Source organism: Balaenoptera borealis, assembly GCF_965194805.1.
Source record: "Balaenoptera borealis genome assembly, chromosome: 9".
Taxonomy (NCBI): Eukaryota; Metazoa; Chordata; class Mammalia; order Artiodactyla; family Balaenopteridae; genus Balaenoptera; species Balaenoptera borealis.
The window spans coordinates 18,098,135-18,120,707 of record NC_138873.1 but is presented as its reverse complement, the minus strand read 5'-3'; the positions used below and the strand labels follow the sequence as shown (position 1 = coordinate 18,120,707).

The 22,573-nt window shown below is 39.7% G+C and overlaps 1 protein-coding gene across 1 annotated transcript in view; it reads left to right on the top strand.

Annotated features, from left to right (window-relative positions):
- Positions 1 to 21,945, top strand: part of SAMD5 (sterile alpha motif domain containing 5) — a 75,791-nt gene extending 53,846 nt beyond the window's left edge. The window contains exon 2 of the mRNA XM_082405580.1: positions 18,611 to 21,945. Within this exon, the coding sequence (XP_082261706.1) occupies positions 18,611 to 18,655 (45 nt within the window). The 3' untranslated portion in view covers positions 18,656 to 21,945. The remainder of the gene's footprint in view (positions 1 to 18,610) is intronic.
- Positions 21,946 to 22,573: the final 628 nt, after the last annotated feature.

Genomic DNA, 22,573 nt, shown 5'->3' with positions numbered 1-22,573 from the left:
GTCCTAAATTTCAACTTAGATTCATGGTTTTCAAGACATAGCCTTAGAATACTTTTGTTCATAAACTAAAGCTCCAACCAGCCCCAGGGTTCTGCAGGGGCCAGCATTATGGTATGAAAACCTAATCTGTCAGCTTTAAAATCGTATGCTTCAAGACTTCGTTGATCTGTCAGCAAAAAAGTCAATAATAGAAAAGTCAGTAATATTGGTGAACAGCACTAAAATGTATTTTTAAAAAAGGGAAAATGCGAGCATGCAGTAGAAATCCCGAGTAAGGAGCGTTTGATAAAGAGTAGGATGGTTTATATCATAAATAAAATCACTTGACCTAAGGCAGCCTTTAAAGTATGTCAACTGAATCTGGAAAATGAATACCTTTTAGTCTCATTCCAGGTCATACGCTGTCCCACTGAGGACTTTTTAATTTAAAAGAGGAATCTTGAACAATTTTAAGTGAAAAACTTACTTCCCTCCCTCCCCTACCCTAGAATTACTCTGAGGACAGAGTGCCTTCATGTAATTATGGACACTTTTTTGGCCCACCTTCTCTACTTTATTATATCCATGTACCATTAACAGGATGTCTGTGGAATCTCATCTGTCTCTTGGTTGAAAAATGAGCACCAGTCATGAACTGTATATATTCCGTGTGCATTCTTTTACATCCGCTGAGCTCCATCAATTTAACTTCAACTTCATTTTGGAAATTAATCAATCTACATAATAGCATTTGCAAAAATAGCCATTTTGAGTGAAGAATATACATTTAATTTCTTTCTAAATCCTGACTGATAAATCAGAAGCGTTGAATCCAATCCAGTTTTGGTTTTCTTGGTGAGTAGCTATCTAACCACTTCTTTTTACCCCTTTGCTGCTCTCACGTCTGTAAAAAAGTCCAGTGAACAGTGTTACCTAAACACACCCTGTGAAAGGTCTGGGAAACAGATGGTATCTGTGAATACCATAATGCCCTTTAGAAGAAAGTCACAGAGCAATATGGTCTGGTTTTTTACTATGACCTCCCCGAGGCTGTGAGCACATCTGGTTCACCCCCAATAGAGTTGTTCCCGGCTTAGTACTTCTGTAGTTCTGGTGTATTTTCTGGCACATTTTAGGTGTTCAATAATATTGTTGAATGAATGAAGAACCAAGTGAACTTTCTCACGTGCCTAAGGAAACTGAACACTGAAGTTGTATCAGTTGGTTCTACCAGGGCATTTCCTGGTCTCAGGGAATTTGCAGGAACTCCATGCCCTTTGTGTTTGAAGGAGAGCATGCCTTTCACACCAAGAAGCGGGAAACCAAAGTTCTTTTTATCAGAAGTTCACCTTGAGGTGTGGTTTTGTTGTTATTCAAGTCCTCTGGCTTTCCTGTTTCCTTTTATATAAAACTATAAATGCAAATATTTTATAAAATAAAAATTTACATGCTCATTTAGGTTTTCTTTTGCAGAAATGAATTAAATATTATAATTTGTGAAGGCATCTGGAAGTATTAAAATGACACAGTATTTGAATTATGATTTTCGTTTGGCTGTATTTTCCTAATCTGAATTGTGGAGGGCTATCACCTATTCCTGCAATTAAAGCTTACAAAATATCAATCTATTCTTGCGATTAAAGCTAATCAAACTATGATGAATATACTTATCATATGCATGCTAGTGTATGGTGTGCTACTAGACAACATACAGAGATATTTTGATAACCTATCCTACAAATAGTAACTTCCCTCTTTGTTGCATTTTGGACACACTGCCTTTTAGATATATTTAATATAAATATATGACCCATGGTTTTGTCCTTGGAAATGATTATTTCTTCCCTAAAGATTATGTTTACCTTCTACCGTTAGAAAGGCAAAAAAAAGTGGATTATTTAAGAATAGTCATTCCACGAGTGATATAAACAGGTCGGGGGAGGGATAGATTGGGAGTCTGGGATTGACATGTACACACTGCTATATTTAAAATAGATCACCAATAAGGACCTACTGTATAACACAGGAAACTCTACTCAATATTCTGTAATAACCTAAATGGGAAGAGAATTTGAAAAAGAATAGATATATGTATATGCATAACTAAACCACTTTGTTGTACACCTGAAATGAATGCAACATTGTTAATCAACTATGCTCCAATTTAAAATAAAAATTTTTTAAAAACAGTCATTCCAGGGTTGTTCCGACTGGATTTGAATCCCAGAGAGCACTGAGAATTACAGTCACTTGATCTAGAAGGAAACTTGTGACTCTACAATGGTCACATGTCTTGTCTTTCTTCTGTTCTGTTGATATGTGTGGATCACGTGGAAGGAAGGGAAGAACATTAAGGCTTTGGAATCACAAAGACCTGGATGCAAATCCCAGTTCCCCACACCGGGCTCTGACCATAGGCAGGTTACTGAACTCTTTCAGGTCTGTTTTGCCATCTGAAACGTGAGGTTAATAAAACCCCCTCAAAGAGGTCTTATGGAAATTGAACAAACTAACCTGTAGCCAATAGAAGGTCTTGTGTTGAAGGAACACGAGTCCTTACCACAGATCCGGTGGGCAATATTGGCAGGTAGGAAGTAGAGATGCAGGACATAGAAGAACAATTTGTGACTCATGAACTAAAATTGTATTCCAGATCTGTTAGAAAAAAGCTTACCGCCTTGACTTGATTACAGACAACAACATTAAAACGTATAGTTGTCAACACTTTAAAGGATATTTAATATGGTACCCAGGACAGTTCAAAGTACTTTGCATGTATGTTCTCTTTTAATCTTCCCGACAACCCCATGAGGTAGATGTTATCATTATTTGCCCTCTACAGCTCAGGAAACTTAAGTAAAGACGGGTTTTTGATAATTTCCCCGAGGCCACACAGCCAGCAACCAGGAAAACCGGAATTTGAATCTCAGTCGTGTAACTTTAAGTCTCTCCCCTTAACCTTTATTTACGGTTTATGGGGCCAAATTATTATGAGACCAAACATAAGGGCCATAAATTAAGAAGTAGGAGAGGGCAGGAGGATGAGAGTAGGGTTTATCTTAAAAGAGGGAGTATTTGAGGGGTCAGGAGACAAGGAGAAGAAGGTGTGAAATATATTGCAAGTCTTAGGTGCCATAAAGGGTAAGACCGCTAGTAAGTGCCACTGAGAAAGAAGAAATGTTCAGCTGGTACACGATACTGCTTTTCCATTAAGATTTTTATTTGCAACTTATTGACAGAGCTGTCTTAGACTTATTTATACATAGATGTTTATGACTTATCACTCAGATATACATAACTATAAAAGTAAAGTTAAGCAAGTATGAGGTAATCCTTCAGCATTTTTCTAGGCAGACTCTTCTGAGTCACTTTTGGACTCGGGTCCATCCTCACAGTGTCATGGTTGGCAGGAGGATGGCTAAAGCAGCCTGTCTGAGAGCACTTCTGTCATCTCTGGATTTCATCCAAACCCTTCTACGAGTTTAGATGCTGGTACTATCTTGATCTTACTTGACTGCAGAAGGTTTCCAGACAGCGTCTCATTCTTTTTTCAAATGGTCATTAAGTGGTTTGTAAGCTGAAATGTGGGTTTGCGGCTCTGCAGTTGTGCCACCAGGAATGGCATCCGCGTTTGCATACATGCACCTAGGGGCAACTGCATCGCTAGCCGCGGGTCAACATCAGCTGTAGCTCCCCCTCCATTGTTCTCAGCCCTGGTGTCGTTGAAATGTGACAAAGTGTGCATTCAAATCCACAAAATATACTTGTGTGTTAAGTTATGAGGAAAATTAGACCACCTATCTCATTTTACTTTATGTTCCTCTACTTTGTTGATAATTATATATTAGTAATTTTGTCTGTAACTACCTTAGACTCAATAAGAATTTCTTTCGACTTTTTTGTAGTTGAGCCTGTGCTAGTATTATTCTCCAGTGGCTCTCTGACATGATTTACCCCATAGTCACATAATACATATTGGTAAATTTGGCTTACTGTATTCTGTATCTCATGGGGATCTCTGGCTCATGGAGAGTCTGTAAACAATGATTTATATATTATTTTATAGAATTTATCACCTTCACCCATGGAATGATAATTTTTATTTGAGTCCTTTAATAATGATGCCCCATTATAGAGTTAACCATCATAGCACCAATGTACCTGCCCACTGTTGGAAGCAGGAGTTTGTTCTCACTAAGGCTTCAGGGTAAGAAATACTCTCTACTGTAGTTAGAATTCCAAGTGGCAGCTCATAATTTACCATTTGACATTTAAAAATTAGGACCCTGTTAAAATATTTGAAGTTTCTAAATGTATTCAGGAGCTATTAGGCTTCCATTCCTTGTGCTCAGAGTAGTATGGGTGGTGTGGCAGAAAGAGGGTGGGGCTTTGGGACCAGGAAGAAAGGAATACCAAACTCCCTACTGAGTGGCCTTGGTAAAAAAACACCAAGTGCTTTCACTGGTCAGAGCAAGGTATATACAAATTCCATTTAATTCTTACAATAACCCAATAAAGTAATTGCTGCTACTACTCCGTTTTACAGATGAGGAAACTAAGACTCAGAGAGTTTTTAAGTCCCTTAGGAAATTTATTTCACCTCTTTCATTCTAGGTGTCCTTAGATTTATAAAAGTGATTATTTGTGAGTACTAGTCATATCCTGAAAACACACTGCATATATCAGGTGCTTGAAATGGAAACTAATTTTATTACACTGGTTTTTAATTGCTTTTCTCCTCCTCCATGCATGCCCTAAGGTGTAATAATTTGCCATTTGAAATTGCCTTATACATTCTGAGAGGAAAAATAAACATTTTGGAATTTTTGATCTCCCCAAACCATTTTCTGTTACACATATTGATTTTTCATGTTTTGTCTTAAGTGATTGATAACCTTTAATTTTTTTAAACTTTTTATTTTATGTTGGAGTATAGTTGGTTAATAATGTTGTGTTTGTTTCAGGTATACAACAAAGTGATTCAGTTATACATATACATGTATCTATTCTTTTTCAAGTTCTTTTCCCATTTAGGTTATTCCAGAATATTGAGCAGAGTTCCCTGTGCTATACAGTAGGTCCTTGCTGGTTATACATTTTAAATATAGCAGTGTGTACACGTCAATCCTTTTTTTTACGCAGAAAACCCAGTAGGCAGCTTCATACCGAAGTCCAAACATTTCTAAATGTTTGTGAATATTCTCCATGATGCCTAAACTGAAGGAATTTAGTGACCAAATATTTTTTAATTGGACCTTTGGGTGACAAAACCTAATATCTTCTGTACTTTTAATGAACCAATGATCATCCAGTTAGATACATAACAAACTATAACTTCCAATAGTTCCTATCTTGATAAAATCCCAGTGTTAGCATTAGAAATATTCCCTTTAGAAAATTACTTCAATGCCCCAACAAAATACAAAACAGGGTAGTATTTATATACATATTAAGACAAAGAAGTCCATTCAAGAATTTGATAGATATAATTGATTAAGGCATAGTTTTAGGAAACATTAAAATCATTGCCTTAAGTTTTTGAGCCTGTCTTCTTTCCTTCCTTCTTTATCTCTCTTTCTTGGAAGTGACAACAAAATGAACCAAATATATCTCTTTCAGCCCACAAGTCCTATTCATCTGCTTTTATTTTTCTATGCTTTAATCTCCTTCCAAGTACATTCAAAGAATAAGTAAATATATTTTCTGAAAATCTTGGCACATTTCCTAGATTTTGGAGGGAGGAAAGTGTTGGTAAAAAAAGTGATTTTTGAATGAAAAATTAAATCTCTTTTAGATTTAAAATCTCCAGAGACATCATTGATGTAAACCAAAATAGCTATTGGTAGTAAGGAAAATAGCTAGGTTGTATGTGATTTTGATGAATGAGTTTTAAAACATGTAGCAACTAAATATATATATAAATCTAGTGTTTAGTGTTTTTATAACACAAACCATAGTGTCATCTCAACCAATAATTGGAAAAGAATAAACCAATGAGGCCTATATTCTAACATTGAGTATACTATTTAAAAAGTCCAGTCTATCAACATAATACGTCCGTTAAATGCAGTGTTAGGAATAAGGCAAAGCATCTGTGTCATACAATGAGGAGAAGTTGGAAGACATTTACAAAGCCTACTTCAAGGAGTTACATACAACTGACAGAATAAGGAAGGATAAGAAAGTGCTGTGAATTAAGTTTACTGCCCATCGGAAGAAGTTTATTGCCCTTCTGCTTTATAAGGTTTTTGAATCTTGCCTTTAGATTTTTTGACTCTAATTAATAGTTGCTTAAGGTTTAATCATTTTGATACTCTGCTGCTTAGTTGTGGTGTTAGTAGAATGTTTAGCGTCTACTTATGTATAATTTACCTGGCTTCATAAACAGCAAATAATGTTCAGCAGCTAAAATGCTATGCCCATTTTCATTCCCACCTCCCAAAAGAAGAGTGACCTTAAGTTAGGAGGGTAACCTGCACTGGGTAATGCACCTCTCTGCTCACCTTGGAGATACTGAGGGAGCTTTTAACTCACATCAGTTATTAAAAAACTGCATGAGAGGGACTTCTCTGGTGGTCCAGTGATTAAGACTCCACACGTCCACTGCAGGGGACATGGGTTTGATTCCTGGTCGGGGAACTAAGATCCTGTGTGCCGTGTGATGCAGCAAAAAACAAACAAACAAACAAACAAAAACTGCATGAGAATAAATATTTCTTCACAATAAAGGATGAGTTTATTTTTTGCGTGATTCAAAAATAATTCTGAGGCATTATCTAGTCACAGAAAAAAGTTAAGCATGAGTTTCCCCTTGATGGTAAAGGTTACAGTAGACATAGAGAGTGATAAATATTAATAGGCTGTAGTCCACATCCTGTAGTTAAAAATGCTTTCAAACGTTTTGGAGTTAATGTCCACAGGAAAAACATATGGCAGAGGTTGAAAGTCGTTTGTGGGTAATAATCATTCATATTTTATAGATAGCATCAAGAGTAGTATCTTCAAAGTGAAAAAATCAAACCTATCCACACTTATTACAGATGATAAAACACAGTGCAAAGAAAAGAAAACACAAAAATCAGTGGAAAGAAAAGAGTTAGATGCGGGTTTGAATTCCTTTCTGCCACCTAAATCCATGTGGCCTTGGGCAAGTTACCTCACCTATGTCAGGATTATATGAACTATTTGTGTAGTTCTATTCATATAGTAAGTGCCCAATAAATGTTAGTTAGCAGTTGTCATCAGAATTCATTTTCATATTTGACAACTGTACTGTTACGATTGTGTGATGAACCAAGGCCCATTTCCTAAACGATGCTGTTTAAGGAGAACTTATTGAGCAGTATGCCCACAGGTACCACATTGGGCTCAGAGGGGACCACAAGGAAGAATGAACAAAGGATTTACTATGTATAGGAGGAGATGGTGTGCAGAGGATTCAAACGCCATCAAAACAAAATGGCACTAGTGCCAAGTAAATTCCTAGGACATGATGAGAAGTAAAGAGATGTGTATGATTTAGATGAACAGTCTTAACAGGTGGGTAGGATTTTGATTATTGGGGGGTTGGAAGAAGAGTGAAGTGGGGAGGGATTCCCAGATGGGGGAGCTGCATGAACAGAGGACTAAAGGGATGAAAGTGTGTGGTGTTTGTGGAGGAAAGGATGTTGGCCAGTGGCTCTGGAGCCTAGGAACCTAGGACAGATAGGTGAATAAGAGGAAGATATGTCTGTCATAGCTTGGAAGCAGGTCTCAGATCCTTAAATATTATACTAAGAGGACATGTTTTATTTTGTAGGCTGAGTCTTTTCAAGACTTTCTTTCTCGAGGTGTACGGCTGGATGGCATTCACACGCACAATGTATTTTCATGCAACAAATATGTATTGATTCCTTACTCATGCCAGGCACTGTTCTAAGTGCTAGGGAAAACTAGACAAAATCCTGCCATCATGGAGAGTGTATTTCTAGAGAAATATAGGTGTGGGTCATTTAGTGGCTATTCCTTTCGTCTTTAACTCAAGAAGGCATATTAGAATGCAAATCCATGATAATGTGGTTATGATAGGAAGAGCCTAGTGCATAAAATTGCTAATTATGCACAAACTGCTGCTTTATATATACTTGTCAGCAGATTACTGGTACACTTAAAATCCATGCCAGCTCTTCTGAGCGTCTGACAACTGCCGCTCAGGAGGGAAGAGATGTGATCTGAGAAGAAACCAGAGGATGCTAATATTAAGGCTAGTCTTGACTTCCCTGGCGGTCCAGTGGTTAAGACTCCGCGCTTCCACTGCAGGGGGCACGGGTTCAATTCCTGGTCAGGGAGCTAAGATCCTGCATGCTACATGGTGTGAAAAACAAACAAACAAAAGGCTAGTCTTGTGAGCACCATCATTCCATGAAGTCACAGGCAGCTCTTCCCTGGGCTTCCCCTGAGACTTGCTCCTACTTGTTTGTCGACACCACCTTTATACCATACAGGCTAAAGGCGCAGCTCCTGACAGAGCAGATCCGCCACTGGCCTTTTCCTCTCATTCAATCTTACCTCCCTTTGTTTTAGTTACCGTTCTCATTTCTGTAATTATATTTTTCTGGGTCAGCACTGTCAGATAGCACTCTCTGCAATGATGGAAATGTTTTATTCTGCACCGTTCAATACAGTAGCCACTAGCCATACGTGACTGCTGAGCGTTCGGATTATGGTTCGTGCTACTGAGGAATGCAACTTTAAATTAAATTAAATTTAATTAACTTACATTTAAATAGCCTTAGGTGGCTAGCAGTAACATATTAGACAGTGTAGATCTAGACGTTTGTAAAAAATGTCCAATGCCGTGTTCTACTTCCTTGACAATCATGTATCTGGCAAATTTTTCTAGTTTTCAAGTACCTGGAATTATTTTTGCAGCCAATCTATGATTTTTTTTTTTTTAATTTAAAATTCTCAACTAGATCGAGGAGCAGGAGAGTGACATTGCTGTTTGCTCTTTGTCTATATGTGGTCCTCCGACCATAGTAGCAGGCAGGAAAGAGATGCCAGCTCAGGGGTACAGCACTGCTGTGGCTTTTTATTTTAATCTACCTCTTGCCAGTCTCTAGCCAAGGAAAAGAACGTTTTTTTTTCTTCTTCTCTTTTCTAAACAAGCTACCTCAGGGTAAGAATTGCAAGAGAGAAGAGGTAGTTCTGTTTAGACAAAATGGTACCCTGCAAAGTGATATGGTTCCTCTTCACTGGCTCCTGGTTTTTAAGGGATGTGGGGTGAAGGAGAGGGAGGGGTCACGTATGACCTGACTGGCAACTCCATGTGTGGTGCCATTCATTCACGAAGGGTGCACAAGAGAAGAAATCCATTAGCAGGGCCAGGGAGGTGATGCGCTCCAGTTTGGACATGTTGAGTTCGAGGTCTTTGTGGTGAGATGTGCAGTTGGATGGGGGATGTATATCTGCACTTCTGGAGAGTGATCTGTTCTGGAGATAAATGCCTGGGGGTCATTGGCATATGCTAATTAAAGCCACAGGAAAGATAAGATGTCCCAGACACCGTGAGAAAAGGAAAGGACGAGAGACAGCACATAGCCACAGCATCAGTATTTACGTGATTGATGAAGAATAGCAGCTTTGAACGAGGTAGGAGGAAACAACCAAGAGAAGACAGTCACCAAAGACAAAAGGAGAGACAGTTTCAAGAAAAAGAACATTTGACAGTGTCATGTGCTGTGGAAAGGTCCAGTTAAGGAGGGACTGAAAAGTGCCATTAGATGAAGCCACATGACATGTAAAGTAGAGACTCCAGTGAGAACGGGTGACACAGCTTTGAGGGATGGGTAGGAGGTGAGAAAACAAGGACAGCAAGTATGTTCCACTACTCAGGAAAAGTTTGGTTGTGATGGGGAGAGAGCTGGAATGGCTGTAGCTGAGGGAAAGTGAGACGGGTGGAGAGGTCTTTGGATTTGGTTTTGTTTAGTTCTAAAGGTAGATTAGAGTTGGCTCAAGCTGAGGGGTCCATAGAGAGGGGTTGAAGGTGTGATATGGGAAAGGAAGTGACCAGATCATCCAGGGAGGGGGCTCATGAGAAGGGGAGATGGTTGGGGTCCAGGAACAGGTGGAGGGGGAGACATCAACCTTAGGCAGAGAGAGGGGTGACTTTCAGTCTAAGATGGAAAGGACCGGTGTGGCCACGGGTGAATTAAAAGGCTCAGTAGATGGTGAGAAAGTCCTGTCTGAGTGCTGGCTTTGCCAAAACTAGTTTTTTGTCTAAGATTCTCTGTATCCCTAAAGTGACCTTTATATTTACCCTAATAGAAATATGCTCATAAAGAGTCCCCATCCAAATCAGCTGTGCTTCTGAAGTTGGTCTAGGGTTTATGAAAGAGACGGGTTCACTGTCATCTGCAGGACTCAGCAGCAAGCAGTCCTGAGGCTCTAAAATCAAGAGGAGCTCGGACTTCCCTGGTGGCGAAGTGGTTAAGAATCCGCCTGCCAGTGCAGGAGACATGGGTTCGAGCCCTAGTCCGGGAAGATCCCACATGCTGCAGAGCATCTAAGCCCGTGAGCCACAACTACTGAGCCTGCGAGCCACAGCTACTGAAACCCGCGTGCCTAGAGCCTGTGCTCCACAACAAGAGAAGCCACCGCAATGAGAAGCCCGCGCACCGCAACAAAGAGTAACCCCTGCTCGCTGCAACTAGAGAAAGCCTGCACGCAACAATGAAGACCCAACGCAACCAAAAATAAATATCAAATAATAAATAAATTTAAAAAATAAAATAAAATCAAGAGGAGCTCTAGGTATCCCCCTTGAGTAAGTTAAAAGCTGGAAGCGAGCACAATAATTGTTTTGGGTTTTCCTGTCTGCAGTTTGTATTGCAAATGTGTGGTTTTAATTTTAAAAACTCTACAAAAACGCATCCTTGAGTTTCTAAGGTGCAGAGCCCTAAAAGCTGTGAGCTATGCTTCGGATTGGATCAGCGCTGCAGCCAGAGGCCCAGTGTTAGAAGCGCCTGTTTGTGTGAGACAGGGGTCTGTGGTGCCTGCCTGGCTGGCTGCTTTGGTGCACAGCTGAAGCCGTCATTGTCTTCCCAGGTGCTAGAAAACACAGTTGCTTCAGGCGGATGGGGCGAGTTGGGATCTGGGTGGCATCAGCTTCTGAGAAAGTCTTATTATGCAAAATGAAAATATGACTAAACATTAAAATACTTAATGATTTCTTAAAATAACATACCCTTTTCATTACATAAAAACTGTATGTAAAATATCCATATCTAGTTTTAAACATAAACATTTCATTACGTGAATATTTCTCCAGTATGAAACAGAGCAGCTGTTTCTCCAGATGCCACATCAGGGCTCTGGAGGGAATAGTTACTCAGTCCAACACCACAGTTAGTTAGATATTGAAAGAAATACTACAAGATATATCTGGTCTAATCAGTAAGCCTCAGTGAACCAAAATTTAAACACACAGCATGGAATTGATGTGAGAATTTGGGTTACATTCTAAACAAGGGAAATGTAATTGCTATGCTTCTGTGCTTATCACGTTGTAATTTTTATTATTTAAAACCTATTAAGGATCCATCACAAGGAACCCTCTTTGTTTTTCCTACAATCAGTTGTCATTGTGGCAGCCAATTGTTTTGAGAGAGAAAGTATAACATTATTATTTATGGGAGAGCTGACATATACGATCCACATATTTAGCCGACTCTAATATTTATGGGCCAGCATATTAAATCATATGCGTAGCTACTTGAAAGATAGATCCAGAAGGTTATAGGTAATTTTTATGCAGGAACCATCAGCCCTATACTGAAGTGAAAATCTACTCATAAAGTAGTCTGTAACCTATTGCCATTCCGCGAGGAGTGGTAAAATGAAGAGCAAGAGAAATTTATGGAAGGATTCCATTGCTCTAGAATGAGTTACCTGATAATTATGTAAAACAGTGGATTTTTAAAAAACCCTGCAAAAATTGGCAAGTTACCTGGAAGAAGTTTATTAGAAAAAAATGAGTTGATTTTTTTTTTTTTTTTACAAATGAAAACTATGTCTCTGGACTATTCTTCTGTTTCTAAAATGTATAAAGATAAAATGTTCAATTGTACTGCCAAGTTAAAAAAAAGTCCTTAAAATGCTCTAACATACTCCGAAGCATATAGGATTTCAGTAAAAATTTATATAGTCTATCCATGTAGGAAAAATACTGGAAGGTCAAATGGCAGTATGTAATAATTTTTATCTCTGATTGGTATGATTATAGGCATTGTTATGATTTTTCCTTTATTAATGAATATTAGCTCTGAGCATGTATTACTTCCATGATTACTAAAACACAACCCACCAAAAAAAACCCCTAAGTGTTTCACACACTTTTATAGAGAGTTCATGCACACCATTCAGATGTTCTTGACTAAGGACTTCCTTTTGTTTCTCAAAGAACTGTCATTTGTCTTTACATTATATTGGATTTATAACGGAATTCTTTAATCTCTGTAATTTGATACACTGCTTCTTTAACTCTTTGCCACTCATGTTCCTTATCCTAAGATACCAAAAACCACAGCACTGGTTTCAAGCAGGGCTCACTTAGCCTGAAGCTGCCCAGAGCCCAAGTCTTCCACCTGCTTTTCCAGCCCAGCCAGAGCTGATCTGGCCTCACAGCTGCTGCTCTGGCCAGTTCCTGGCCCACACCCCTCTCCTTATTACTGCATGAGAAGCCCAGGGGCCATGCCAGGCGGTGTGGGAACATAGCTTTGGATGACATTTGTTCCCCTGATTCTACACAGTGTCTTATCACTGATGAATTATTATATAAATTACAATTATATACATATTTCGTTAGTGTAACATACCTTGTTAGAGTAAGTAAATGAGGACACATATTTATTGTTAAGTGTTTCAAGCAACTAATTAGATTAGCCCTGTGAGTGCCTGGCAAAATGTAACTTGGGTGTTATCTTTGGCAGCTTCAGTTATAAAACCCTTATTAGAAAATGTGACAGAAAGGAGAAAAAGAGCATGAGAGAAAATCGTTGACTTCACAAAAGTAGCTTGCTGGTAGAAATAGATGTAGCAAATCAGTGGTTCTTTATATCATCAAGGATGTATAAATATATGGTTATATTAAAAGTATTTGTGGGGGGACTTCCCTGGTGGCACAGTGGTTAAAAATCCGCCTGCCAATGCAGGGGACGTGGGTTCAATCCCTGGTCTGGGAAGATTCCACATGCCGCGGAGCAACTAAGCCCGTGAGCTGCAGCTGCTGAGCCTGCGCTCTAGAGCCCGCGAGCCACAACTACTGAGCCCACGTGCCACAACTACTGAAGCCTGCACTCTAGAGCCCGCGAGCCCCAACTGCTGAGCCCGCACGCCCTGGAGCCCATGCTCCACAACAAGAGAAGCCACTGCAATGAGAAGCCTGCACACTGCTACGAAGAGTAGCCCCCGCTCGCCACAACTAGAGAAAGCCTGCACACAGCAACGAAGACCCAACGCAGCCAAAAAAAAAAAAAATTGGGGGGGGGCTTCCCTGGTGGTGCAGTGGTTGAGAATCTGCCTGCCGATGCAGGGGACACGGGTTCGAGCCCTGGTCTGTGAAGATCCCACATGCCGCAGAGCAACTGGGCCCGTGAGCCACAATTACTGAGCCTGCGCGTCTGGAGCCTGTGCTCTGCAACAAGAGAGGCCGTGACAGTGAGAGGCCCGCGCACCGCGATGAAGAGTGGCCCCCGCTTGCCACAACTAGAGAAAGCCCTCGCACAGAAACGAAGACCCAACACAACCATAAATTTAAAAATAAATAAATAAATAAATTAATTAAAAAAAATTTGGGGGGGTGGGGTCCTAAAAATTGCACCCATCCACATTGACTCTATATGCTTTGCCGCCAACCTCTGATGCCCCAGCCACTTGAGTGAGCCTTTCTTATTTATGGGAGTTGTGTTGGTACAAAAGGTTGAGAACCATTGATAGTGATATAAGAATCTGGAGAATATCATGGCAACTAGATGAGGATCTGTTAATGGAGAGGGATGGAGGCCAGTGGAGGATTTTTAAACATTGAAAGTTTCAAATGACAACTTACAGAGATAACTCCAAATGCAGCTGTAAATATTATGAGACGGAATGGAGGAAGGAAAGGATGAGGCTGATGGAGTTATAGCATGAACCCTTCTTCCAGTGATTGTTAAGTCAGAAAACTTGCCCCCAAAGTCAATAATCAATCTCACCAAAGAGAATAAGATTTTGCTCTTAAGAGCTGTGATGGGCTAACTGCTGCCTCTTATGAACTTTATGTACTAGGCAAGAACTATTAATGAGAAGGCAGCAAAGTACTCCTGTTAGTAGGTGCATTAAGTCTCTCAGGCCACTAGGAATTCATTTAATAAATTACTACTCTAGCATAAGAGATCTCTCCTTAATAGCCTGAAAAAGTGTTCCAAAGGAGTAGCGATTTACTTCCTTCTTTTCAGGAGGAACAAACCCCATTATACAGTATGAAGAACCTGCCATTTCTTTGTCATTTCAAGGATTCTTATTTTTGGTCTTTAATTATGAATTTTGAAAGAACTTTGATTTTCTTAAGTCATAACGCCATCTCAGTTTGAGAGAGAAAATATATGCATATCTTTACACTGCGAATGCAGAAAACAGCTAGCGAAAAGTGAAAATTCATTGTTGACATAAATTCTGCAGAAAGGACCACAAAAGAGATGAGTTGTAATTTAAATGAAATTTTCTTGGTGTCTCAGTTCTGAACAATGTGGTCATGACAAAAAGAAATGGGTCACATCAAAGAATGGGGTGGGAAATGAATATTAACTCGGAGCTGAGATAGCAGTCATCCTTAAGGATGGCCATCACAAGGAGCCATGATTAATTAAGGTATCTGCCAGTCATATGGGCTTGAATCATTGCTTCGAAAAGGGCAGAAAGCCTGGGTATTTACATAGGGATCATACACTCATATTCAGAGCGCTGTCACCGCTTCTCTTGGCAGCCTGTGACTTGTTGGCAAAATGTCTTCAATTATGGGCAAGCTGCCTAGTCTCATATCATCACAAACCAATTTGTTAGGATGTGTGTATTTGGAAAGCTTTGGAAACAGAAATATTTAACTTATTTTAAAAGGGTGGGGAAAAATCCTTGTGTACGTATATTCAGAAACACCCAATCTTATGAAATTTCACTCATATATTTAATAAAAATGTTTATGCCTTTCACAAGGGGAACAAACTAGAGAAGAAATATCTGTGTTAATGTTGATGATAATAGCTCTTTGGGTGTTTACAGAGAGATTGCTGAGTGGAGAGACTAGAATATTTCTGCCTGACCTCCACATTTAAACTAATCAACAATACCATGGTCTTTCTTAAATAAGTCCACATTGCCTAGATTTTTTTAAAAATCATCATTTCCTCCATACTCTGTGAGAATAATGGGGGTTAAAGTATTAGCTATTATAATTTATATTGCAATAATATAAAGATATAAATGATATAAAGATAAACATAAAGATACAGAGTATGGAAAAGAGCCTACGGCAGCAAAAATAAAGGCCAATTAGTAAAAGAAAAGCCGAAATGAAGAAATACATTAGCATTCTTCCATTTTTCTTGCTTCTCGTCTTTCTCTTTCCAATACGCTGAAAGAAAAAAGGTTATGGGAACTAACAAACAATTATTAGTACATAAATTATGTATTCCATTGCTCCTCGTCTACGGTTTTATGTTACTTTAAGCTTTGAAGAAAATAGCTGCTTTTCTGCAATGTTGATTGTAACGTGAATGCCAGCAAAACGAATGTTATTTTCCCATTAGATTTAGTTATGGAGTTTAAGAGTCTTTATTTATTTGTGTGTCCACTTGTTTACTTCTTGTCTTCCCCGCTAGATTGTAAACTTCTAAAGGGTAAGGCTTATGTCTTTTTCATCACTGTATTCCCACTACCTGCAACAACTATTATAATTCTTGCTAAAAATATTTTTTTCAATGCCTCTTGAAGACATGCTGTTCTGGAAAAGTATCATCCAGTATAATAAATCTAAAATCTTGTAAAATAAATAAATATAGACGGTTAAGAGATAGTCTACATTCATGTCGTAATGAATATACTAGCACAGCAGCAGGGATACACCTGCAGGCCATGGAGTTTACCATGTGATTACTTTTTCTATTGCAGCTTTTTCAAGACTTGGTGGGACTTCTCCTCTTCTACAGTTTTCCCTTCTACAGTCTGACATAGTTTGCCCCTCCCAGCCTGCCAGAGTAAGGACTTATTTTGTTCCTTAAGCTCCTAGGAGTTAGCCCCTCTTCTCTGTTTCACCTTTGAGTTTCCAGTAACAGAGTTGAGCTGTGAGGATTCATTTCCCTGAAGGATATTCTACAACCTGGAAACTTTCCATGTTTGAAGCTTTGCATTTTGCAAAACGAATGAGGATCTGTTTCCACTTTTAAAGTTTTAACTTCTCTCTAGAGACTTCTTACAATGGTAGGTACTTGCCGTTACAGGATTTATAAAACGGAAGCAAAGAAATTAAGGTGAAACAAGCCATCATGTGAGGCAATAGAAGGATGAGGAGCGAAGACCAGGGTAAAGTTGCTTTAAATTTCCCTCATTTATTATTGAGAGAAATTATTATATGCTAATTAACAAATCTTTGTAGGAGTCTGAAACATCTAATTTGTTTTCAAGTATTTTAGACAAATATATGATGTGAATAATATTAACTGGTTTCAGACAATCATTTCAGTTCCCTGAATAAAATTTGTTTTCTTACTCTGTGATGTGATTTTGTTGTTTTTTTTTAAATTTTTATTTATTTATTTATTTATTTATTTATTTATTTATTTATTTATGGCTGTGTTGGGTCTTCGTTTCTGTGTGAGGGCTTTCTCTAGTTGTGGCGAGCGGGGGCCACTCTTCATCGCGGTGCGTGGGCCTCTCACTATCGCGGCCTCTCTTGTTGCGAAGCACAGGCTCCAGACGCGCAGGCTCAGTAGTTGTGGCTCACGGGCTTAGTTGCTCCGCGGCATGTGGGATCTTCCCAGACCAGGGCTCGAACCCGTGTCCCCTGCATTGGCAGGCAGATTCTCAACCACTGCGCCACCAGGGAAGCCCTGTGATGTGACATTGAAATAGGTTTTAGAGGACTACTAAAAAAACATCGTTTGCTTATCAAGGTGATTTATACTTTTGTTACTTGTAAGGATCCCCTAACCTAGAAAAAGTGGTATGTGGGTTATTTTCCCCCATGCATCTTTTTACTCACTTCAACTAATAAGGTGATTCATGGAGATATGGGCATGATTTTATCAAAGTTCTGGTGGTGACCATACCTCTTGGTTTACGCCTGTTGTCCTGGCATTATTATTAACAGCACCCATTTCACTTTCAAAACTTTAGACAGTAACTTATGTGGTTAGTCAATCTATAAGGACTTTCAGAACAACCTCTTCATACTTTAAACATTTCCCACTTTTCTCCACCTCTGCTTCTCAAACACCAAGCTTTCCTTTCTCACATATGCCTCAGAGATAAATCTAGCATGGCCATTATACCATGAGGACATAAAGGATTGGGAGCTGGAGACAGATGACCTAGTTTGAGAGCCCAGCTTGATCATTTGCAGGCTGTGTGACCTTGGGCCAGCTAGCCCACCCTCCAAGCCCCAGTGTCCTCATTTGCACATGGGGTTGCAGTAGCACTTCACTGGGAGGCAGTTACAGGCCTAGACTCTGGTGCCCAGCTGCCTGAGTGTGAATCCCAGCTCTGCCACAACTTAAGGCTATGAGAGTGTTAAACAAGCTGACATATATACACGCTCTTAAAATAAAGCCTGGCGAATAGAAAGTGCTCAGTAAATGTTAGCAATTATTATTAGTGCTCTGAGAATTAAATATGGTATAAATGCAAGTGCCTAAGACATAGTCAGCACTCATTAAATGAGATCTAGTGGTGTTACTGGATACTGACCTGGCATGTCTCTGGTTTTTTCCCCTCCTCATCCCAGCAAAAATATATTCATCATAGATATCCTAAATATGTGCATTCATATGTGTGTATATGTGGACCCAGAATTAGGAACTCTGAGCAGATACTGCTTTGTATCCCCAAACAGGCAGTTCAGTGCTGCCCAACTACAGTTAAAAAATCTAGTGAAATGCCAGCACATTTGGAATAAGATGCAAATGTGAAATTCACTTGCTCTTAGAGGGTGTATAAAGGCTTTGCTAAATAAGAAATGCAGAGAAAGGAGGGTTTATTTGTCCAGTTTATTTGAAGTCAGAGCCAGAATTGTGATGCTTTAATGGTCCTAAATATTTCTTTGGGTTTTTCCAGGAGAGAGAGATTTGTATTTATCTCTTAAATGGCCCATAGCTATTTCCACATAAGAACTGGGAGAAATTTTATTTCTTTAGCATTCTTCAAAGAAGATGTAACTCCAGGGGAATACAAGCTTCTTCAGTGAATGAAGTATCTCGTATCCCTCACGTACCTGGCATGAGACCCTGTACCCGTCAGAAACTAGTGAGCGTTTGCTGAAGTGAAGGGGGTTGCACCCCACAGGAGGGTGTCAGCCACTGCTTGATTTCACGGTCTTTTTTTCTTTCCACTTCTTGTTTACCAGGAACAAAGTTCAGTAATAAGAAGTCTACTTGACCTCACTGAGTGACATTTGAATGCAAAGTTTTGAACATTTCTTTGTGACCAGCTTACATTTTACAGCTTGCAACATGAGGATCAGCGTTCTAGCAAAATTTAATTCAGTCATGTATCTGGGTAATGTGTTGCTCCATTGAAATGGGGATATTTATTTGGTAGAAATAGGAGATTTTCACTAATTTGACTTACTGTGCTTAGAATAAGGATATAAGGATCACTGTGACATTTTTGGAAAACGATGAGCTGTGACAAGCGTGGAGCACCCACATTTATAGGTTCCGGAGCACGAAGCTCAGAATCCCTGAGCCACTGCTAAGGAGGGCTCTGGGGACATAGCCCCTCAGCAAGCAGCTCTTCTGTCTCCAAAGGTCTCCCCAGTTTCTCCCAGCCTCGGGGGAGGGCAGCCATAGGGAAAAGCAGGTCAGATCAGTACTGGAAAACAGGAGAGTCTCGCTCTCTCTTTAGGCCCTGGAGTGCCTCACCTTCTGTATTCAAGGAGACGCCCAGCTATTTCTTAAACAAAGCCCTCCCTTGGCTGGTATGAATTGTTCCACTTCCCCAGTGGCTTCGCTTAGCTCTTGTTTAAAGGGAGAATGTTTTCCTCTCACCACACAAATGAAGAGGCAGGTATAATAAGGTATCGTCAGTGCTAGGAAAGGGGTGAACACAGGTCGCCCATGCAAACACAGGCGAGGCACCTGGTCTCAGGGGTTCAGGGAAGGCTCCTAGATGAGGAGGTACGCGAGTTAAACTACCAGCACATCCAAAACCAGGACGTTGGTTCCTGATGATTTAAAGAATGAAGTCCAGGGCTTCCCTGGTGGCGCAGTGGTTAAGAATCCGCCTGCGAATGCAGGGGACACGGGTTCGAGCCCTGGTCCGGGAAGATCCCACATGCCGTGGAGCAACTAAGCCCGTGCACCACAACTACTGAGCCTGCGCTCTAGAGTCTGCGAGCCACAACTACTGAAACCCGCATGCCTAGAGCCCGTGCTCCGCAACAAGAGAAGGCACCACAAAGAGAAGCCCGTGCACCTCAACGAAGAGTAGCCCCCGCTCACCGCAACTAGAGAAAGCCAGCCTGCAGCAACAAAGACCCAATTCAGCCAAAGAAAAATAAATAAAATAAATTTATTAAAAAAAAAAAAAAAGAATGAAGTCCAGATATTTAAAGTTCTACTCAATCCGTTTTTCATCCACATTTCTTGACTTCTTTCTTACTCTGCCGCTTCTCAACCTTCCACGCCCATCAACACTCTCCCTGGTTCCCAAACACTTTAGGGTCCCATTGATATCTGCCTTCTGCTCTTCTCTGACTCATAAAGTCCTTGCCTCACTCAGGTCCAAGATCACTCATCTACGTTCTTCTTACAATGAGTAGAGAAAACACAAGTTTTCTCTTTTGTTCTTTTCTCCAAGAGACTCCAAGCTCCTAGGAGACTGGGTCTGTGTGCTGATAATACCCAGCATGGTGGGTACTCAGTGATGCTGATGGCCATGAACTTTAGGTAGCTGTGAAGCAGTGGGCAAGATGTTTAACTTTTCTGCACGTCAACCTGCAAATCTGCAAAACAGAGTTAAGAATGTCCATACTGCAGGGTTGCTTGAGGAGTGAGTGAGAGAACACATGTAAAATGCCCAGCCTGGTACCTGGCATAGAGCAGGCCTTCATAGATGTGTGTAACAGCTGTTCCCACTACTTGGTTTCTCCTGCTGTATTCAGGATCTGTAACATCTATCCAACGTTGAGATCTTGAACCTCCTTAAAGCAGAGGTAGAATCATAGGCTCTTGCAGTCAGATGAGACCTTTAATATCATGTGGTCTGGAGAGATGATTTTTTAAAAAGTATGAAGTCCCATCCTGGGATACTGCAGAGGAAATTAAGGCTGTGTAGAGGGAAAAGAACTTGTGGTAGAGGGGAGTGACTTCACTAGGTCACATCAGAAGTTAGTGGCCAGGACTGAATTCCAGCACCCATGCATTTGCCCATTCATTCATTCTTTCACTCATTTTATTGAATATTGAGAGCCTATTCTGTATCATGCTGGAAAATATCTGAATTTGTAATGGCAAACGAAACAGACTTGGTTCCCTGTCTTAACAGTGCTTACAGTCTAGTGGATAGGCAGACAATGTACAAATAAATATTCAAATAAATACATGATCAGTGCCTTGAAGCAAAAGGACAGGAGACTAAGGAGGAGGAGTGGGGGACCTACTTTACTTTTTTATTATTATTATGTTTTTACATATATATTTTTTATTTTTCAGATTCTTTCCCATTACAGTTTATTACAAGATATTGAATATAGTTCCATGTGCTATACAGTAGGTCCTTGTTGTTCATCTATTTTATTTTATTTTTTTTAGTCCTAATCTTATTTTATTTTTTTATTATTATTTTTAAAATTTTATTTGTTTTTATACACCAGGTTCTTATTAGTCATCAATTTTATACACATCAGTGTATACATGTCAATCCCAATCTCCCAACTCATCCCACCACCCCCACCACCCCTGCCGCTTTCCCCCCTTGGTGTCCATACGTTTGTTCTCTACATCTGTGTCTCTATTTCTGCCCTGCAAACCGATTCATCTGTACCATTTTTCTAGGTTCCACATATATGCGTTAATATATAATATTCGTTTTCCTCTTTCTGACTTACTTCACTCTGTATGACAGTCTCTAGATCCATCCACGTCTCAACAAATGACCCAATTTCGTTCCTTTTTATGGCTGAGTAATATTCCATTGTATATATGTGCCACATCTTCTTTATCCATTCATCTGTCGATGGGCATTTAGGTTGCTTCCATGACCTGGCTATTGTAAACAATGCTGCAATGAACATTGGGGTGCATGTGGCTTTTTGAATTATGGTTTTCTCTGGGTACATGCCCAGTAGTGGGATTGCTGGATCATATGGTAATTCTATTTTTAGTTTTTTAAGGAACCTCCATACTGTTCTCCATAGTGGCTGTATCAATTTACATTCCCACCAACAGTGCAAGAGGGTTCCCTTTTCTCCACACCCTCTCTAGCATTTGTTGTTTGTAGATTTTCTGATGATGCCCATTCTAACTGGTGTGAGGTGATACCTCATTGTAGTTTTGATTTGCATTTCTCTAATAATTAGTGATAATTATAGAGCTTTTCATGTGCTTCTTGGCCACCTGTATGTCTTCTTTGGAGAAATGTCTATTTAGGTCTTCTGCCCATTTTTGGATTGGGTTTTTTTTTTTTTAATATTGAGCTGAATGAGCTGTTTATATATTTTGGAAATTAATCCTTTGTCCGTTGATTGCAAATATTTTCTCCCATTCTGAGGGTTGTCTTTTCGTCTTGTTTATGGTTTCCTTTGCTGTGCAAAAACTTTGAAGTTTCATTAGGTCCCATTTGTTTATTTTTGTTTTTATTTCCTGTACTCTAGGAGGTGGATCAAAAGAGATCTTGCTGTGATTTATGTCAAAGAGTGTTCTTCCTATGTTTTCCTCTAAGAGTTTTATAGTGTCCGGTCTTACATTTAGGTCTCTAATCCATTTTGAGTTTATTTTTCTGTACGGTGTTAGGGAGTGTTCTACTTTCATTCTTTTACATGTAGCTGTCCAGTTTTCCCAGCACCACTTATTGAAGAGACTGTCTTTTCTCCATTGTATATCCTTGCCTCCTTTGTCATAGATTAGTTGACCATAGGTGCATGGGTTTATCTCTGGGCTTTCTATCTTGTTCCATTGATCTATATTTCTGTTTTTGTGCCAGCACCATATTGTCTTGATTACTGTAGCTTTGTAGTATAGTCTGAAGTCAGGGAGTCTGATTCCTCTAGCTCTGCTTTTTTCCCTCAAGGCTGCTTTGGCTATTCGGGGTCTTTTGTATTTCCATACAATTGTGAAATTTTTGGTTCTAGTTCTGTAAAAAATGCCAT